This window comes from Mizuhopecten yessoensis, unplaced genomic scaffold, assembly GCF_002113885.1.
Source record: "Mizuhopecten yessoensis strain PY_sf001 unplaced genomic scaffold, ASM211388v2 scaffold3235, whole genome shotgun sequence".
Lineage (NCBI taxonomy): Eukaryota > Metazoa > Mollusca > Bivalvia > Pectinida > Pectinidae > Mizuhopecten > Mizuhopecten yessoensis.
The window spans coordinates 1,460,054-1,484,188 of NW_018404943.1; the positions used below are offsets into that span (position 1 = coordinate 1,460,054).

Sequence of the window (24,135 nt, forward strand, 5' to 3'; positions counted from 1 at the left end):
TATCTCAAATTAAAATGCGTTTTCTTTCTTTGCTGACTACAATAATGACGTCTCTCAGTCAAATTATGTCTTTTTATTATGACGGCACAACTATTTACGAAGAAAATGCTGCTACCATTTTAATCGATTTTATTTGCACTGCCGAAGTATAAATTTTGTTGTTGTAAACTGTAGTAACATATGTACTTGCTATATGTACGTACATATTACTAAGTTAAATTACTAACATACATGTATATGTTACATGAACAAACAGATTCAATCAATCTGCTATTTAACAAATTTCTTTTCTGCCTGCAGGGTTCACAATTTCAACATTCCACATGACAGAGGCAAAATCAGTGGCCTCCACAGGAGCGACTCATGTCCAAGTTCTGTCTAACAGCAGTTGTTCTGATATCAATGTAACACTACTGAGTCAGAGCTGTGACTTCAACAGTGACTACTGTAGCTTCAGTCATCCGACGGATTACCATGACATGCAGTGGAGGATAACATCTTCAACATCAACATTTTACGCTGGAGTACATTCTCTTCACGGTACTATTCAAATTTACACCTATTGACATTTGAAATATTTGTCTGCCGTATGCATGTGTGTTTCAGTCCTCATATCGGAATCGAAAAGACTGATTTTTTAAATTTGGCATGATGATAATATCAGTAACAATACTATTTGTAATGATAATATACACATACCAATATAGCCTATGCATAATATCCATATATTTCTCATTCTCAACATATTCAAGAATTAAAGTGGACGCATCTTTTTGTTATCATTTCTCTTCCGACAATATACCATCTTTGGGGAAAAAAAGGTCGGTTTGTAAAATAAAATGGCTCTCCACGAAATTTAGGATTTGCTTCGGCGACTATACGCAGTTTAGGAAAGTAAAAAACAACCGCTTTTACTTTTTTTTCGCCGCAAAGAAGCGAAAAAACTAATAACGAAGTGTACAATTAATAGGTAACTACTTATGTTTCTTGAATAAGTATGTATATGTTATGCTCTACAGATTAAGTGCATGTGTATGCATATATGTATCCAGGATTGAACAAGAGCATACTTTAAGATCTTATTGGATACATGTATTACATTACCATTTGATTATTTTTAAACTATTTGTGGTGCTATTGCAGAAGGACGCTATATTTACCCATACACTCTCGGAAAACCAGATGGCGCGACTTCGTCAATCAACACCACAACAATCAATGGCGGGGCTGTGTGTATCCAGTTCTGGTACGCCATGACCCAATCTACATCCAATCTGGAAGTATTGGTGGATACCAATGGTCAGGACACGTCGCTATGGAAACAAACTGGTCGTCTTGGAAAATATTGGATGAATGCGATATTGGCTGTTTCCAGCCAGAGTCCATTTAAGGTAGGCCTATGAAGTTATTGTAATATTATACAAAACTAACCAGTTGGTAAATGTAACGAAAGCATTCTGTCACATACACATGTACTAACATTTCGTTAGTGTTAGGTCACAATCTACTTCTTTTAACAACATATCAAACAAATTATTCCAGTAATTCATTATTTACCAGTATACATATGACAATTTAGACCTAATACTAAACTATTCCTTGAAATTTATTTTGTTACCATATTCTGTTTTATTCTTCAACCACCATTTGCTACTGTAGTCTTTCTCATACTGTCAAAAGACAATCCACTAATACGTTGCTTCAATACATTGCTTAATGTGTAAATGATTCGCCTAATTAGAAACTAAAAATTAACGCTAATTGTTAAAGGAAGGTATTCCCTTTTAATACACACTTAATGCAGAAATATTACACCGTTTCGTTTACTGATTGGATGACATTTTGACATTACAAAACAGGCCAGACGTTGAACCGAGAGCTATTATTTAAAGCTTTGCGTTTGCGCCTGCTAACTAGCGTAGACTACATGAGCTCGTTTTATACGACCCGAGTTCACTCTATTTTATCATTGATAGATATAATGAAATTTAATAGCATTTTTATCCAGGGATCCAGGGGTTTCACTGATTAAAAGAAATCAACTATTTTCTTAAGAACTGCTGTGACTTACATAAATATATATTAGGTAGTTAACATGTAAAGTGTATAACCAAGATCATATCTTAATCCAACTTCTTCTATGATATTTGCGTTTTATTCGCCGTTTTTGAGTTATTTGAGCTCATATTAATATTGTCTCAGTTAACATGCATATTGCATGAATTGCGTTGATGACGTAATACTATATGTATGTTTTGTGACGTTGGTATCACGTCACAGACCGTCTAGATGTTATGTGTTACAAATGAAGTATAGATAATTGATGACAACATTTAATTAATTGATATTTAAAGCTGACAGTACAAGTTAAAATGGCTTTCAATCAAGATTCCGGCTACCGTCGTATCTAAGGAAGCGTCGACATTTTATAATGTAATTGCTTGATAACGAGTATGGGTTTCCCTGGGTAAAAAAGCGCATTACATGTCAAACCGGTTAGCATTAGTTCAATATGTGCGTAAGGTGACACTTCAATAAATAGAACCTTTCACGAGTTTGAACCAACATTTTTTTATCAGATCAGTTAAAGAATGTAGTACATTGTAATGGAAGACATCAAATTTATCATTAATCTCAGAAGTATGCAAACATTAGTAATAGACGACAAATTAAATTATTCAATGCACAATTCCTTTCCCCCTTTCGCCTTCCAAAATACGACACTAAAGAAATACACATACGACTAACGCTGATGCCTATCTTTTACATATCCCACTAGTAACAACATCCTATGTGAATACAATAAATTATTTTCATGAGAACGGTTCCATGATCAAATTTCACATTGTTGACTACACACCGGGGATTGTGCATTTTGCACGTGTTTTGCTAGTAAAGTGTCTACACGATGAAAACTCAGAGTTCATAATGAAGTACACGAGTGTGGGTGCGGTTCTATGCACCCAAGAAATATAATATATACGGGATGTATTAGACTGGCTACCAGCACCATTTTTTTTTTACTCATAGCTTATCTCCCCCTCGTTTAGAACTTAGGAATCAGACATCCAAGTGATAAACATTTTTGAATTAAATATTTTTCTTAATAATTCATTATTCTATTGATGGGGGCCAGTCTAGGGATTTATCGGAGTGTTTTCAGTCATATTTCATTTGTTTTGGATATACAAATTCCTATTATGTCCAAGAGGTAACAAACCAGCTCCGCAGTGTTGCAGTCTTCTTTTTAGTTCGTTTGATTTTAATATTGGTTACCGATCAGGATGACCGGTATATTGAATTGCAAAACGGCCAGTTGTAGAATGATAGCCAGTTTGTCAGGTATTGCACTCTTTTTACCCAGAGAGACCCATACTCGTTACTAAGTAAGGACAAACTGAAATGTCGACACTTTCTTAGAAACGATAGCTGAAAGGGAAAGTCATTTTAAAAATAAACAAAAAAATAAAACTTTGTTTTTCTTGATTGAAAGCTTTTTAACTTGCACTGTCAGCTTTTAGGATTCCTGTCCTACTGAAGGCAAACTACTGTACTTGTATTGACATCAAATACTCTGCTCTTAGTTTGTTTCTAGTATAACTGTAGCGCAACTGGGCAATGTTTCAACCGTTGATTGAATAGCTCAGATGGTTACAACAACAGTTTGATAATCGTGGGTCTAGGGTTCGAAACTTCGTCTGGCCCATTTGTTTATTTCATTTAGAACATTGTTCTTGATTATTTTCTATTCAATCACCATTACCTGTCCTCTCTTAACAGGTACACTTTTCTTAAGATAACAGAAAATAACAAATGTTGATATATAATATTAGCTGTGGAACTCTTTTGATATACTTGTCGTATATATTTCATTTATTTTTCATTTATACCTCCCTCCCTTCCATATACTTTACTTTACTTACAATTTCCTTTTTTGCAGATTCGGTTTAAATGTGTTAGAATAAATTTTAACACAAAACTAGGTTTAGACGACATAAAAGTATGGAAACTTCCATCGACTGCAATCACTAAACCAACTACTACTCCCACCACTACACCTATAACTACACTCACTACTACGCCTACCACTACACCTACAACTACACCTACAGCTACATTCACAACTACTCCCACCACTACACATACAGCTACACCCACCACTACTCCCACCACCACATCATCAACTACACCTACAACTACACCTACAATTACACCTACTACCACACCTACAACTACACCTACAACTACACCAACCACTACACCAACAACTACACCAACAACTACCCCTAAAACCACACCTACAACTACACCCACAACTACACCCACAACTACACCCACAACTACACCTACAACTACACCCATCACTACACCTACAGCTACACCTACAACTACACCTACAACTACACCTACAACTACACCAACCACTACACCAACAACTACACCAACAACTACACCTACAACTACACCTACAACTACACTCACAACTACACCTAAAACCACACCTACAAATACACCTACAACTACACTCACAACTACACCTACAACTACACCTACAACTACACCCACAACTACACCCACTACCACACCATCAACTACACCTACAACTACAACTACACCCACTACCACACATACAACGACACCAACAACTACACCTACAACAACACCAACCACCACACCTACAACTACAGCTACAACTACACAAGCAACTACACCAATAACTACACCTACAACTACACCTGCTTACACCCCTACAACTACACCAACCACTACACCAGCCACCATACCTACAACTACACCAACCAGGACACCAACTAATACACCAACCACGACACCAACAACTATACCCACCACGACACCAACACCTACACCTACAACAACACCAACCACCACACCTACAACTACACCTACAACTACACCCACAACTACACCTACAACAACACCAACCACCACACCTACAACTACAGCTACAACTACACAAACAACTACACCAATAACTACACCTACAACTACACCAACCACTACACCAGCTACCACACCTACAACAACACCAACCACCACACCTACAACTACAGCTACAACTACACAAACAACTACACCAATAACTACACCTACAACTACACCAACCACTACACCAGCTACCACACCTACAACAACACCAACCACCACACCTACAACTACAGCTACAACTACACAAACAACTACACCAATAACTACACCTACAACTACACCAACCACTACACCAGCTACCACACCTACAACAACACCAACCACCACACCTACAACTACAGCTACAACTACACAAACAACTACACCAATAACTACACCTACAACTACATCAACCAATACACCAACCACGACACCAACAACTACTTCAACCACTACACAAACAACGAAACCGACAGCGACAACGACCACGACTCCGACCACTACGGCAACCAGTACGACAACCGCTTCGCTAACCAGTAGACCAACTACTACAGGGACGAAACGTACGACTATACAAAAGCTAACATCATCAGAGATATCAACAACAGCACAAACATCAAACTGGATAATCGTTGGATCCAGCATTGGGGGATGTGCTGTAGTTCTGGCAGCCTTAATGGTCATAATGAAAGTCAAGACGGCGAAAAGAAAAAAAAATCAACTAAGGAAATTGTATATCGGCGATGAGTTTATTTCTGAACATCTTAATATGAAAAGAATGAAAACGTAACGACTACAAAAGTAGGATATGTTGTAAACACATTGAAAGAGAAACAACTGTTGATGAGTGTACGAATTGAAGAACATACTAACCGTTGCATTGAAAAAAACCAGGAATTATAACATTCGTGTCAGTCATGTTCATTAAAATAAAACTGCATTAAAACATTCAAACATATTTCAATGCCGGAACTTAACGTACAATGTATAGTTTAACAGTAGCATCAAACCAATTTTATTTGGCATATACTGAGTACATGTTTAAACAATTGGAATAAAAGACATAAAATGTAATACAAAAGAAGAATTTCAAGTTGACAAATAAGATTAAAAACGCTTTAAGTGTTGTAATAGTATAATCTGCAAGGAATAAAATGGCAATGAAAATAATGATTCATGAGAGAGCATTGTGCTGAAAAAAAGGACAAACTGTATATCAAATCACAAACTGTAGAACAAATCACAAACTGTAGAACAAATTACAAGCTGTAGAACAAATTACAATCTGTATAACAAATCACAAACTGTAGAACAACTTACAAGCTGTAGAACAAATTACAAACTGTATATCAAATCACAAACTGTAGAACAAATCCCAAACTGTAGAACAAATCACAAACTGTAGAACAAATTACAAGCTGTAGAACAAATTACAATCTGTATAACAAATCACAAACTGTAGAACAAATTACAAGCTGTAGAACAAATTACAATCTGTATAACAAATCACAAACTGTAGAACAAATTACAAGCTGTAGAACAAATTACAATCTGTATAACAAATCACAAACTGTAGAACAAATTACAAACTGTATAAAAGATTACAAACTGTATAACAAATTACAAACTGTAGAACAAATCCCAAACTGTAGAACAAATCACAAACTGTAGCAAACTGTATAACAAATCACAAACTGTAGAACAAATTACAAGCTGTAGAACAAATTACAATCTGTATAACAAATCACAAACTGTAGAACAAATTACAAGCTGTAGAACAAATTACAAACTGTATATCAAATCACAAACTGTAGAACAAATCCCAAACTGTAGAACAAATCACAAACTGTAGAACAAATCACAAACTATAGAACAAATTACAAACTGTAGAACAAATCACAAACTGTAGAACAAATCACAAACTGTAGAACAAATCACAGACTGTATAACAAATCACAAACTGTATAAAAGATTCCAAACTGTATAACAAATTACAAACTGTAGAACAAGTCACAAACTGTAGAACAAATCACAAACTGTAGAACAAGTTACAAACTGTAGAACAAATCACAAACTGTAGAACAAATTACAAGCTGTAGAACAAATTACAAACTGTATATCAAATCACAAACTGTAGAACAAAACACAAACTGTAGAACAAATCACAAACTGTAGAACAAATTACAAGCTGTAGAACAAATTACAATCTGTATAACAAATCACAAACTGTAGAACAAATTACAAACTGAATAACAAATCACAAACTGTATAAAAGATTACAAACTGTATATCAAATTACAAACTGTAGAACAAATCACAAACTGTAGAACAAGTTACAAACTGTAGAACAAATCACAAACTGTAGAACAAATCACAAAATGTATAACAAATCACAAACTGTATAAAAGATTACAAACTGTATTACAAATTACAAACTGTAGAACAAATCACAACTCGTAGAACAAATTACAAACTGTAGAACAAATCACAAACTGTATAAAAGATTACAAACTGTATAACAAATTACAAACTGTAGAACAAATCCCAAACTGTAGAACAAATCACAAACTGTAGAACAAATTACAAGCTGTAGAACAAATTACAAACTGTATATCAAATCACAAACTGTAGAACAAATCCCAAACTGTAGAACAAATCACAAACTGTAGAACAACTTACAAGCTGTAGAACAAATTACAAACTGTATAACAAATTACAAACTGTAGCAAACTGTAGAACAAATTACAAACTGTATAACAAATTACAAACTGTAGAACAAATCACAACTTGTAGAACAAATCACAAACTGTAGAACAAATTACAAACTGTATAACAAATCACAAACTGTAGAACAAATCACAAACTGTAGAACAAATTACAAACTGTATAACAAATCACAAACTGTAGAACAAATCACAAACTGTATAACAAATCACAAACTGTATAAAAGATTACAAACTGTATAACAAATTACAAACTGTAGAACAAATCACAAACTGTAGAACAAATTACAAACTGTATAACAAATCACAAACTGTAGAACAAATCACAAACTGTATAACAAATCACAAACTGTATGAAAGATTACAAACTGTATAACAAATTACAAACTGTATAACAAATCACAAACTGTAGAACAAATTACAAACTGTATAACAAATCACAAACTGTATAAAAGATTACAAACTGTATAACAAATTACAAACTGTAGAACAAATCACAAACTGTAGAACAAATTACAAACTGTAGAACAAATCACAAACTGTATAACAAATTACAAACTGTAGAACAAATCACAAACTGTACAACAAATCACAAACTGTATAACAAATCACAAACTGTATAACAAATCACAAACTGTAGAACAAATTACAAACTGTAGAACAAATCACAAACTGTAGAACAAATTACAAACAGTAAAACAAATCACAAACTGTATAAAAAATTACAAACTGTATAACAAATCACAAACTGTATAACAAATCACAAACTGTAGAACAAATTACAAACTGTAGAACAAATCACAAACTGTAGAACAAATTACAAACAGTAAAACAAATCACAAACTGTATAAAAAATTACAAACTGTATAACAAATCACAAACTGTATAACAAATCACAAACTGTATAAAAAATTACAAACTGTAGAACAAATCACAAACTGTACAACAAATCACAAACTGTATAACAAATCACAAACTGTAGAACAAATCACAAACTGTAAAACAAATCACAAACTGTATAAAAAATTACAAACTGTATAACAAATCACAAACTGTAGAACAAATCACAAACTGTAGAACATCACTTGTTATCAGTAAGTCCTGTATGTAATGTATATAAAGGTAAGTTTCAAATATCGCGCAACAAACTTTAATTGTATTTTTTTCGGTAAGTAATGCATGCGCGAACGAGAGATTTACCGGGTGTTTTGACGGACATTACAGTGAGTCGTGCTAGGCTCATATTTGAAGCGCAAACTACAGATTGCGGTAAGTAAAATCATATTCTACGAAGTTTTTTTATGAATCATTAGTACTTTATAAACATATGTGTCATAAGCCTATATGGCTATAATTTGTATTTGCAGCATACTATGATGTCCCGCAATCGCAATTAATGTTATTGTTTAGATTAAGCTGGTGTTATGTAAACAAACACACATGTTCGAAGAGTTGTTTTCAGGCGAGTAGCACTCGATTACACGTGTAGATGTCTGAGATATACAATAGATAAGAGTATATATGCTTAGTTATAATCGATAAACTATAACTACATGTATCAGCATTTTGCATATCGTTGTTATTTTATTATAATATATAGTATTGATAAGAATTATTGTATTATTCAATAATAGCCTTTGCCTGGGGTCGATACCTGGACTTATCGACCCAAGAAAAGATATATTGACCGAGGACGCTGTCCGAGGTTAATATTTTTTTCTCGGGTCGATGAATCCAGGTATTGACCGAAGATAAAGGCTACAATTGTTTTATTATTTTACGAAACACTAATGTAAGCAATCTGAAAAAAAACACAACAAAAAAACTTCGAAAGTTGGACGGTGTATTGTTTGGAGACACGTTATAATTCTATTTTTAGAAACACCCAGTCCTTCAACAAAAATCACGCGCTCCAAGTCAATATCGGTTTTTATCGGTGGACACGTGATGCACTCCTGGCCAATCACTTGTCGAGAATAATATGAAAAAATAATAAGAACGGTTATTGGTTTAATAGTATTTAAATGTAAACGAGGATAATTATATTGTACATTGTGATATAGAAACATTATAAAATAGAAACATTGTAGTATAGAAATCGTCTTTTAGACACATAAAGCTTTGTACTGTACTTATTTATGATAGTAATTAGGATAAATTTTATTATGTATTGTAGTTTAATGAGCTGTGAATCTACTAGCTCCAAATTGATCTTGTGACACGTTGGTCTAATGTCTGTCGAAGGTGATGGCAAAACTCCTGCATATTCTTCATTGATGGGAGGCCAAATACCTACTATACCTGTGTGGTTGGAAAAAGGGTGACGTAATCCATACTTACCCTGCAACTACAGTAAACTTTGGTTTATTGATATCAGCCTAGATATAGACTATCCATTATGCTGGGTCATAGCATTCCATCACTATAAAAACATAAAGATCGGTATGATCTTGGATGCATCAGGATATAGACTATTCATTCTTTCTGCTGGGTCATAGTGAGCCATATATTGGCGACATGACGTTTCACTGCCAATTTGAACTGTTTGAAATGAGATCCATTGACAGGAGTATTGTGTTGGAACGGTGTGGGTATAACTTACAGTTGTATGTGTCAATCAACGAAGGCACATCAGTGGATATTGAAAGTCCTAGCTACAAAGACTGTAAATATTTACAGCTTTCTTTTGGAATTAGTAATAATTTTACCTGTACATTCATTCATTTCATTTGTCAGAAATTGATTAGTGAAAAATAATGTTATTTGGGAGAGAAAGAGGGAGTGATAGTGTTATGAAATGGTGTGAATAAATCGTACATATTGTAGGTTCAGTGTTTGTGTTGTGTATTGAAAAGTCTTGACAACTCCGATCGGTTCTCGTTACAAAGGGGATCAAAAGATATGTTAACAGTGAACGTTAGCCAGATATGTTAACAGTGAACGTTAGCCAGATATATTAACAGTGAACGTTAGCCAGATATGTTAACAGTGACGTTAGCCAGATATGTTAACAGTGAACGTTAGCCAGATATGTTAACGATGAACGTTAGCCAAATATGTTAACAGTGAACGTTAGCCAGATATGGGCCCAACTACGTTGTTTGAGATTATATCTTTTATAAGAGACAAAAATTCTGGGCTTGGTATGCGAATAATGACTTGTCTTTTACCGAAACTAGAGCCACACTACAGTTTAAAGGTACAATATGTTACATGTGTAGTTACAAACATTACCTTCTACAGTAAAATGCCTTCTATCGTTATTTAATTTTATTCGTCAATAGGATATCAAGACAAGTGCCCATTAGTGATAAATAATCGTCAATTGCGCACATATATACCAGAGTTGATTTAAGGTTATTTTATTGGGACATAAACACACTAGAGGGCACGGAAGCAGGACAACATAAAAATGATCTCAAACTTAAAACATATTTATCAACATAAATCTGTCTGCCAGTTCGTCCTTAGAACTGGCAATTAAGTGAATACATTTCTATCTACTTCGTACACTGTCAGTGTGCAAGGGACAATGTAGTTGGAGCTATGCATTTTTGTATTTCGAGAATTTTTCACCCATTTAAGTGAAACAATAACATTGTCTGGACATTTTAAATAAAACTGTCAATGAAACTCTCTACATATGGTTAGTAACTGACGTTATTGTACGCCAGAAGACACAGGTGGGGTATAAGACACCATGTGGCATACATTTGTAGCATTTTCTTCATTTCCATATATTACAGCAGAAATTTCCAGTGTTTTCTACAGTCAAACACAGTATTTACTGTTTATATTATTTTTATATTACAAAATCAACAGTTTTGCTTTTCAGATTAATAACTTTGATTGCGATCTTAAGCTATTGTGACGTTGATTAATTAATAAATTAATGACCTGTTATTAAATCCGTTAATGGTTAGTTATTAAATTTACTTGTTGAAGCCGCTAAAAAGAAAAAAAGGTAAAATCGCCTTTTGTCCTAGTTCAGTCTCCTCTTCAAAGTAATTTACTTCGTTCAGCTGAAATCGGACTGATGTACTCTTATCGTAACGGCTGGGGTTTAAAACAATATGTTAACCGTATACCAAACAGATATAATAAAGCAATATATCTGTATCCAAAGAATTAGACAGCATTCAATACTTATCTTTGTGTACGTTCAGCAGAAGATTTGGTTTGCTGTTGAAAATAGACATCATCTCTCGTAAGGCGTCACCAATCAAATGTATGTTATATGTTTGCTCGTGTAGAAGGTCAGTAAACAACAGTGCTGTCGTCTGGCAAAGCTCCAGAAAGGCCACACTCTTAGTATAAAACATACAACCGCGTCATGTGTTACATGTATCATAATCATATTACGTAACAGTTGAAGTATAAATTTGCATTGAAATTACTCTAGAAGAAAACAATAAGAATGCAATCACATTCACCTGTCACTTTGACGAGTTTAGTGTGACCAGACGGGGAGAGAAACTTTGTCTTCCCTAATACGAGCAGATGACTTCTTTATTGATGTAAAGTGCTACTGGAATGGTACACTATCAACGTTGAAAACGCTATTTACACTGTATTTCTTCCGTATCCCAAATGTTAAGGAACATCCTGGTGTTACAGAACGTATGTGGTGTCTGAATGTTATAAGTTGTCAATGGAAACATCCGTTGTTGTTGTTTTGTTGTTGTTCTGTATTTATCAGGGTGTGCTACTCCTTTTAGGTGAACTAAACCTAACACACGGGTAACCTTTCGTTTTTGTTTATTATCGCTTCTTAAAATTTCACATGTCAACTTCCAAATCAAGATGTAATTATAAAATATAAGGATATCTACATGAACAAATGTACTTTGATAGTTTTAAAGCCACACATCACCTAAGACGAGCATTGAATCAATTAATCTAAAAACTGTTGGCCTTTGGTATTTAGTCAGACTCACAAGAACAGATCAATTTCACACTAATGCAGAAAACGATACCAATGTTGATGTACTGTTACAATTTAGTACCAATGCATTTTTGACTACTTATCTTAAGCTGAGGTAACATACTTTTATTTTATGTTTCTATTTGGAAATATAACGAATCAACTAGTGAAGTGATCACGAGAAGTCAGAAATACCCAGCTTATTTGAAACTACTCCGCATGTACACACGATATGAAGGTTTTTACGCTTAACCGGATGTTCTCAGTTCTGAGATAAGAACGGAGAAGTGAGCACTACCCTGCGTGATAATCTATCATATCAACAGTGACCTCTGAGGGGGAAACATCTCATAGAGTACTTTGAAGAAGAAACAAATGGCATAATAATAAAGTTGAATTTTGACTAATTGAAGGAACTGTTAACATGAAGCTGGCATGGACTTCCGTTTTGCTACGTAAGTACAATTTATGATACATTATTATCAATGTTCACTTTCTGTAATAATTATTAATTTCTTTAATTTCTTTTTTAATTTTTATGTACATGTACCGATATACACCATGTGTAACTTTTTTATTGTAATTCGAAATGGCAATATACCAAATATGATTGGTCAGTATTTTATAGTTAGTATTGCCAGTAACATGAACTAAAACACGTATTCTTAATTTGTGATTGTGTTTTTAAATTTAGAAATATTTCCTGTAAAGCATGAAATGTAAAATGATCGACTATTACTGATATTCCTGTCGTAGAAATTAAGTTTTAAAACTGTTAAACACTATAATTTCGAATATTGCACAGACACAGCTAGTTATCACCAAGGCATAAACAACCAAATATTTAGTATGGATATTAAATGTTTATATTATTAAGGATGTACAAACAGTCACCCAATTAACAGCAATAAGTATACACTGCAATCAAACAATATTTCTATTAAAGCTTAGTTACCAGATCCCGATTTCCAGCTTGTTGTTAATGTAAGCTGCCCCAAAATGTTTTATGTCGTAAACAGTCAATATACATCTGTACATGTGAACTAATGTTTAAGTTTCCGAATCAGTCAATACACCAATTAATCAGTTTTTAACTGAAATTCAATTCGTTAAGTTTCTTTAATATGATAGTTTGCAAATAACAAACTTTCATAATCTTGAAACGCAAAATATGCCATTCTACGAATCAATTGGTGTCTATAGACACTGTAAAGTAACGCAATTACATATGTACATGTATTGGCCGATTCTTCTATTGCTTACTAAATGATGTCCTGACCACATGTGGTGGTACGTTTATTGGCTAGATTTTCTTAAATTCAAAACCGTAACCACAAACGCAGATTTTGAAGCTGATTTCCTATGTTTGCTTAATTACGTGGTGAATAAAGGGAGCTAATCCTTCTTGACATAACGTTTTTATACTTAGACTGGTGGATAATTCTTTACACTGTTTGCTCTAAAGAATCTTGAAATTTTGTACATTCTATATTTCCTATCTAATACATATCTTCATGTATACGATTTATTTTGACAAACATAATAATCGTCGTGATGTAACCACAGTAATATATATTTTATTTTAAAGATTGAGAAACATAAATGTCATTATGATATTTAGCTTCATGAAATGGGGGCATGGGAAATACAAAAAATACTAGGTTCAGTGTAAATGTACTAGGTATACATGTTTCAACTAATAAAATTTCATAAGAGATGTTGAAGTTACAACATTGTTCAGTTAATATACACTTTATATATACTGTGATTAACACACTTATGAACGTGTTTGATTTATGAATGATGTTGAATAAGTCAGTTCTAATCGCTATGACAATCACATCCTGATGCCTATGACATTTCTTTATCAAACCAGCACCCTTAACAAAGTGGAAATCTGTGTACACGTGGTACATAATGTATCAGGATTTTTAAGCGAGCAATCTTTATATCTTTCATTTCGCAAGAAACGTATTGAAAACACTCTCAAAGCCTAAAACTCACCGAAATCAAATACGAGCAGATAGGTGCACCCCAGACAATCTCTTGACAACCTGGTATCTCTTGTGAAGTCGCGATCTGTGTTCAGACTTCCTTCTCTGGGATGCTCGAAAAACTTGTTCAGTACGAATTTAGTTTCACATGATAATATGGAATGTAAATTCACATACAATAAAATGTAATGATATAGAAAAGCAATGAATCAAAATGTTTGGTTTACCCTCATTCATTAGTATTAAGTATAAAACAAAATTTATATCAGCCACTTATTTTTCACTATAAATGATTTCAATTTAAACGCATTTGAATGTATATTTAATGTACAATGTATTTATAATTCAATAAAACATGTTGTTTAAAGGTCTCAGTCTCTCTGTTTACATGTAGTACTGCTGCGCGAGTTAATTCAAGTGACGTCCGAAAAATGTTAAAATACTGAGTTAGAAGTAATATACTGTAATAACTAAGTGATATTTTGTGTGTTGACCATGGTGAATTGTTCATCGTGGTTTTGTGTGTTGACAATCTGGTATATTATATTCCTGACAGGTGACTCTAGGGTGAAGTGTGTTCACATAGGTATGCTGTATTATACTTAACATACTGATTTTTAGTTGCAAGTTTGTTGATCATTTCAAAAGGGTACTTTGACTCAATCCCAATTACGAAAGTGACAAACTCTGAGCAAATCATCGCTTAAAAAGACTGTTAAATAACATTAGTAAGAATCTTTAAGTAAAGAAATGTTATTGTATCTGCTACATCTGAATAAAAGTACATTGATGATACATAACACGACACTTGACGTTTAAAACAGGACAATAGAAACATGTTTTACATTTCTCAAATGCTAATCATGTTTTTAATATTTCAAAGTTTTTGTCCTTGAATGGTGATGATGTGAAATAATGTGTCCCTGCTTGGTGACACTTCACTTTATTTTTGTTCTTTTTAATTTTTATATAATGATTTACTTTGATTTTGTATTATGTTTTGCAGATTTTTTAACATCAGCGTGGCTATTTAGTGATGCGGGATCAGTGGCCTCCACCAGAGCGACTAATGTCCACGTTTTGTCTAACAGCAGTTGTTCTAATATCAATGTAACACTACTGAGCCAGAGCTGTGACTTCGACAGTGGTTACTGTAGCTTCAGTCATCCGATGGGTTACCGTGACATAGAGTGGAGGATAACATCTACAACATTTTACGCTGGAGTACATTCTCCTCACGGTAATTTAACGTATTATCATAACAAAACCTTTGTCTCAAAATTGATTATGAATACAAGTTTGATTGCAATGGTATTTGTTGAGCTCATTTGATGTTGAACGATCTAGATCTCTCTCTCAGAGAATTAATGACGATTTCTTTATGTTTTTATTATCTAACATGTTTAATCTCGCCTGGTCTGGTTTCAACAGAAATTCTTGCAAATATAAAACATTACTTTTTTAAGCTTATATCTTTGCTAATGTTTAAACACCTACATGTATCTGAATTTTTTGAATTGTGAAACTTACACAGAAAAGAATTGTCCTGTTCTTCTGCATACAGTTAATGTTTCCATGAAAAGATCTTTACTTTTATAATCGACACAAATACGATCGTCTTTAAGTAACGTGGTTCAATGAAAACGCCTGATAATGTATATAAATGTATATTCATACACTCTGTATGACAAAGGTGTGACTTTTCAATTTGAATATACATTTGTGGGATCGCACAACGTTACACGATGTGCGGTGTGCGCACGATGTGTGCACGAAGTGTTAACGATAACAAATGGACGACAATTGTTTGCGCACATTTGTGCGGACGATCGAAGAACGTTGTAGTGGCGGACCCAGGGGTGTTGCCTTAGTTGCCCGGGCAACACCCTTTCTTCTGTGTCCAAAAATAATCTGACCTTAGGTTTTTGAAGATTTTCCTCTTTTTATATGGGATTTTCTTCTAATATCAACCATCCTGTGAACTATGATGTTCTATGTCAAGCAGCAGTTTGAATATCTATATATGCCTAAGGGTCCAGTTGCCCAAACAAGGAGTCCACTACTTATACTCTAAACAATAGGGGGTTAATCCTCTTTTGTTTATATATTAGTAGGATCTCCAGTCAGGTCAGTGGTGAAGGCTCAACGGACTGTCTATCAAATATTGGTTGAAACTAATTAAATACGACAATTGTGTTCTTAAGTCAGTTTATGAAGATATGGATGAATGTAATCACAGAAACTGTAATTGGCGTTGTCAAGCTAGAAAATTATTATTGTCTTCTGGTTTTGGTAATGTCTGGTTAACTCATTATGTTGATAATGAAAGGGTATTTTAACATTGTTTCAAGCAGCGTTTGACAGATGTTTTTTTTTCAAACAAGGAATGAATTTGCTGAAAGATCATCTAAATGTTATTTGTATAAATTCCTGATAGATAACTTTACGTTACAATTTTATCTAACAAAGTCTATTCCAGATGCGTATTTTAAACTTATTGCGAAATTACGACTTTCATCGCATCAGTTATATGTAGAAGAAGGTCGGTATCATAATATTCCGAGGGCAAATAGGTTATGTCGTTATTGTAATCAAAACCAGGTAGAGGACGAGTTCCATTTTGTTCTGATTTGTCCACTCTGTGTTGATATTCGTAAAAAGTTCATTAAAAAGTATTACTGGAGCCTCCCATCTTCATATAAACTTGTCCAGCGGGTATCTGTACGTAACAGAAAAGAGCTGTGTAATCTAGGAAAGTATATGCAATCAAGTTGGTTAGAACGGTCTAGATTCCAACCTTAGGTTATTGTGTTTTTTCTCACACTGACTGATAACATTTGAGTACTTGTTTATTTCCAGGTTAACACATATTATTTTGTCCATCCCCTGATCACTACACCAATGTATACAAATTGTATGCCTGTTTTTTTGTTTTTCTAATTAACATACTCTTTATTGAGCGCCGGTTGTTATTATGCGTAGAACATGTTGTCACCTCATCTGTTTTCCGATAGCCACAGTACACTTAGTTGAGGTAATTTTACAAGAGCTGTCCATCTTCCGATTAATTATTTATCTTGTACTTTAAAATAATTTAAAGAATTATACTATCCATTTATAGGTACTATATATATATATATATGCGATGTACAAGATTATGCTTCATTCATGATGTTATAATTATTTGGTATTTCATATTACTGATGTATCAATTATACGTTGCTGTGTGTGCTTATGAGCCGTAAGGCTTCGAGTTGAATAAACATTACAATACAATACAATACCTAATCGTATTGTTCTAATGTCACGGTGTGGTGATCACCCTGTCCGTTGAGAGAGGATAAAACCATCTGTTGGAATTAGGTATATATGTTAATTGTTATTTCAAAGGTAGAGTCCATTTCATGATAGCTAAACCTGTATTTTCACCTGTGGTTTTATGTACACATGATCACCAGGAGCAATCTGATTAAAATCATATGTTAAAGGCTTCGTTAATCAGATTGCACCAGGAGTGTTTTATTATACCTGTTAAAAAATGTAAACTTCAAAAATTACAAAGCCAAAAAAGCATTCACCTTAGCAATCTAATTATATCTTCACATCGCTCCCGTTTTACGTTTTAAGTTTAGTATTACATCTTCAGAACAAAAAAGTCGTGCCAGAAAGTAGTATACATGTACAACCTACATGACAATTATAATTTGTTAGTTTTTTTGAGTGTTTTTCTGAGTTTAAAAAATAGGCAAAACCCAAAATTAATTCCTGGTNCCCCCCCACCCCCTGCGTTGTGCGATAACAATCGTGGTTGGTGTAAATTGAGGAATGACTTGAATAACAATATTTACGGTCGGTGTTTAAACATATAAACTTGATTGTTTAGTATGTTTCTATATTCTATCTTCATCTATAAGCTTATCTTTCTGTCTATACTTTCTTAAATTTAGAAATTGTGTTTTCGGTGTATTTTAAAAGACCTTAATCGACACATGTAAAATTACAACACAGTCTCGGCAACACAGGTAAACATAGCCACTTTGTACCTGGACCGTAGTTTTCCCCCGCCCGGGGCACTTACGTAACTCGCCAAGGTGTGAAAACCAGGCGATGGGAGCTATAGATGAGACCGAATGCAAATAACAAATGCTCAACGTCTAGTTGTGTTTTCATAACGGTCATGTCAGGCACAGGCCAGGTAAAACTCCGGTCACTCATCAAATTGTTATTTACCTGTTCTGTTACCTAGCTAGGAGCAAAATCCATTCTTGACAGTCTAACGGTCACTGTATACTGTGTTACACGCATTGTAAAATTGTACGTAACCTTCATTATTGTGATGAAAAATGACAGTAATTTATACAGTGTACATTATTGCATACGAGCTTCCGGTTTTTTTCATTCCGTAATATTGATCAACAAATTGTACCAAATCGCACAGTTGTGCTGGGAGAACGATGGTTAAATCGCCCAGTTGTGCGCACCATGTGTGGACGATGTGCGGACGGTGTGTGAACGATGTACGCACGGTGTGCGCACGGTAGTTTTGGTGCGTTGTGCGGTCACACAACTGTATTGCATATAAACATATAACTGTAGCACACTATTTGTATAATTACAGGAGGGTCCTATATTTACCCATACACTGTCGGTAAACATGACGGCGCTAGTTCCTCTATCAACACCACAACAATCAATGGCGGGGCTGTGTGTATCCAGTTCTGGTACGCCATGACACAATCTGCCTCCAATCTGGAAGTCTTGGTGGTTAACAACGGTCAGGAAATGTCGCTATGGAAACAGACTGGTCGTTATGGAAATGATTGGAGGAAGGCGACATTGGCTGTTTCCAGTCATGTTCCATTTAAGGTAATGATATTATATAGCAGCCAACTGCCTCACCTTCATGTGTTATAGATATCATACATATGACACGATGGAACAACGTCTTTATCATCATCTGCAGTGGGAACAGAAAATGGTACTATAAACCAAACCACTTTTAACAAATCAGATCATCAAATATTTCTATATCTTTGCAACAAAAAAAATCGCGCTTTACAATGTAATTTACATTTCCTTTGTACAGTCCACAGGTAGACCTAAATTAATGTATCAACCAATGATTTTTCTTATAATCGAACAACAGCAGGAATCACTGAAAGTTTCGAATCGGAAACTGTTCGGGTCTTACCGTCAAACTGTTTGAGGAATCGATCTCAATATCATGGCCTGACGTGACGTAAAATTTAAATTTACACGGCAAAACGTAAATTAAAAATCCGTGTCAGATTAAGACAGGTGTATTGGCTTCCTTATTATTGTTACCCTAGAAACCGTCAGATTTTTACAAATGTAGAAAACTCTTCGTCAAATGAGGATATATCGAAGTATCTGTTATTTTACCAGAGGGACATACATACTTGACACTTGCCGAGTCAATATCTTAATTCCATTATCTTAAGAATGCATACTGATAAAAAAAGCAATCACAAATTACATATAAAAAAGTAGGATTTTGAAATATCTCCACTTGCACTGTGTCGCCGCTCATGGAGAAGAAAGTAATACACTCGAACCTGACACGTATTAAGACTCAGACTCAGTACCAGTAACTAATGTATTCTTCTTATAACTCAAAGCAATTTTTAATACGCTTTTGTAATTTCGAACGAGTTTGCCCCGTAGACCGCAGATACGCCTGTTGTTATTGAAACATGCATGTTTTATTTATGTAGTATTTCCTTTTGTGTTGCATTCTGGTATCAAAGGACATTACATCGTTAACTGATATTATGGTTTAATAATACATGATCACCGTTTATTTCTTTTTCTTTTCACATTGTCCAATTCCAAGCTCCGTAGTATGTAGATGTTTACACAGTAGAAAAAGATAATACATACAGTTATGTACATGTAACCATGTATATTATGTATATTTTTCAGATTCGATTCAAATCTGTCAGAATCAACTTTGACTCAAAACTTGGCTTAGATGATGTAAAGATTTGGAAATTTCCAAACACTACGACACTATCAATGACGTCTGAAACGACGACACAAACGACCAAAACGTTGCCATTGACAACACCAATATCATCAACAACAACACAAACAAGTAAACCTTCGACAACAACGCCAACGACAACAACACCCACTACAACACCACCAACGACAACAACACCAACGACAACCACACCAACGCCAACAACACCAACGACAACAACAACAACGACAACAACAACAACGACAACAACACCAACGAAAACCACACCAACGAATACAACACCAACGACGACAACACCACCGACAACCACACCAACATCGCCACCACCAACGACGACAACACCAACGTCGACAACACCAACGCCAACCACACCAACGACGACAACACTAACGACAACCACACCAACGTCAACAACACCAACGACAACCACACAAACGACAACAACACCAACGACAACGACACCAACGACAACAACGCCAACGACAACCACACCAACGACCACAACCCCAACGACAACCACACCAACCACAACAACACCAACGACAACCACACCACCGACAACCACACCAACGACAACAACTCCAACGACAACCACACCAACGAACACAACTCCAACGACAACCACAGCAACGACAACAACACCAACGACACCGACAACAACGACAACAACGACAACGAAAACAACGACAACGTTAACAACACCACCGACAACAACACCAACGACAACCAAACCAACGACAACAACACCAACGAAAACAACACTAACACCACACCAACGACGACAACACCATCGACTACAACACCAACGACAACCACACCCACGACGACAACACCAACGACAACCACACAAACGACAACAACACCAACGACAACAAAACCAACGATAACCACACCAACGACAACCACACCGACGACAACAACACCAACGACAACCGCACCAACTACAACCACACCAACGACAACAACTCCAACGACTACAACACCAAGGACAACCACACCAACGACAACAACCCCAACGACAACCACCCCAACGACAACAACACCAACGATAACCACACCAACGACAACCACACAAACGACAACAACACCAACGACAACACCCCCAACGACAACCACTCCAACGACAACCACTCCAACGACAACCACTCCAACGACAACCACTCCAACGACAACCACTCCAACGACAACCACACCAACGAAAACCACACCAACGACGTCAACACCAACGACGACCACACCAACGACAACCACACCGACGACAACAACACCAACGACAACCGCACCAACTACAACCACACCAACGACGACAACTCCAACGACAACCACACCAACGACCACAACACCAACGAAAACCACACCAACGTCGACCACACCAACGACGACAACACCCTCGACGACAACACCAACGACAACCATACCAACGACGACAACACCAACGACAACAAGACCAACGACAACCACACCAACGAAAACCACACCAACGAAGACAACACCAACGACAAACACACCAACGACAACCACACCAACTCCAACAACACCAACGACAACACCACCAACGACAACCCCACCAACGACACCAACACCAACGACAACCACACCACCGACAACAACACCAACGACAACGACACCAACAACAACAACACCAACGACAACGACAACAACGACAACAACAACAACGACAACCACACCAACGACAACGACACCAACAACAACAACACCAACGACAACAACCCCAACGACAACCACACCAACCACAACAACACCAACGACAACAACACAAACGACAACGACAACAACGACAACAACGACAAAGACAACAACGCCAACGTTAACAACACCAACGACACCAACACCACCGACAACAACACCAACGACAACGACACCAACAACAACAACACCAACAACAACAACACCAACAACAACAACACCAACGACAACCCCCCCAACGACAACCACACCAACGACCACAACACCAACGAAAACCACACCAACGACAACCACACCAAGGACAACCACACCAACGACAACAAAACCAACGACAACCACACCAACGAAAACCACACCAACGACAACTACACCAACGACAACAACACCAACAACGACAACACCAACGACAACCACACCAACAACGACAACACCAACGACAACCACACCCACGACAACAACACCAACGACAACAGTACTAACGACAACCACACCAACGTCGACAACACTAACGACGACAACACCAACGACAACCGCACCAACTACAACCACACCAACGACAACAACTCCAACGACTACAACACCAAGGACAACCACACCAACGACAACAACCCCAACGACAACCACCCCAACGTCGACCCCACCAACGTCGACAACACCAACGACAACCACACCCACGACGACCACACCAACGACGACCACACCAACGACAACCACACCGACGACAACAACACCAACGACAACCTCACCAACGACGACAACGCCAACGACAACCACACCAACGACAGCAACACCAACGACAACCACACCAGCGACAACAACACCAACGACAACACCCCCAACGACAACCACTCCAACGACAACCACACCAACGAACACAACTCCAACGACAACCACAGCAACGACAACAACACAAACGACAACGACAACAACGACAACGCTAACAACACCAACGACAACAACACTAACGACAACCACACCAACGACGTCAACACCAACGACTACAACACCAACGACAACCACACCCACGACGACAACACCAACGACAACATCACCAACGACAACAACACCAACGAAAACAACACTAACACCACACCAACGACGACAACACAAACGACAACCACACCAACGACAACGACACCAACGACAACAACGACAACGACAACACCGACAACGTTAACAACACCAACGACAACAACACCCACTACAACACCACCAACGACAACAACCCCAACGACAACCACACCAACGACAATAACACCAACGACAACAACACTAACGACAACCACACCAACGACGTCAACACCAACGACGACCACACCAACGACAACCACACCGACGACAACAACACCAACGACAACCTCACCAACGACGACAACGCCAACGACAACAACACCCACTACAACACCACCAACGACAACAACCCCAACGACAACGACAACAACAACAACAACTACAACGACAACCACACCAACGACAATAACACCAACGACAACAACACTAACGACAACCACACCAACGACAACGACACCAACGACAACAACGACAACGACAACAACGACAACAACGACAACGACAACAACGACAACGTTAACAACACCAACGACAACAACACCAACGACAACGACACCAACAACAACAACACCAACGAAAACAACACTAACGACAACAACACCAACGACAACGCAAATGACAACGCAAACGATCACTCAAACGATGAAACCAACAACTTCTACGTCGATCAAACCTCAACATCCAAACTCCGGTTTTTCGGCTATAAACCAGCAAAACGAAATATCCTCTGGAAAGGTTCATAACACTGATATCCTCATGTTTTATTTGCATTCGTCATGGTCGTAG

General features: G+C 36.4%; 1 protein-coding gene across 1 annotated transcript; it reads left to right on the plus strand.

Moving 5' to 3' along the window:
- The first annotated feature begins 479 nt into the window (after positions 1–479).
- On the plus strand, positions 480–24,135 carry LOC110447225 (mucin-2-like). Its single transcript, XM_021492763.1, has 8 exons — positions 480–540; positions 1,144–1,391; positions 3,941–5,579; positions 15,574–15,807; positions 19,186–19,433; positions 20,511–21,251; positions 21,341–23,325; positions 23,559–24,135. The coding sequence occupies exons 1-8, from the start codon at positions 480–482 to the stop codon at positions 24,133–24,135; spliced, it is 5,733 nt and encodes a 1,910-aa protein (XP_021348438.1).

Excerpts from the sequence above, each read along its gene's own strand:
- LOC110447225 (XM_021492763.1), top strand. The coding sequence starts at position 480 with ATGCAGTGGAGGATAACATCTTCAACATCAACATTTTACGCTGGAGTA. Across the intron at positions 19,434-20,510 it reads CCAGTCATGTTCCATTTAAG|ATTCGATTCAAATCTGTCAG; the intron begins GTAATGATATTA and ends TATATTTTTCAG. Across the intron at positions 21,252-21,340 it reads CGACAACAACGACAACGAAA|ACACCAACGACGACAACACC; the intron begins ACAACGACAACG and ends AACACTAACACC.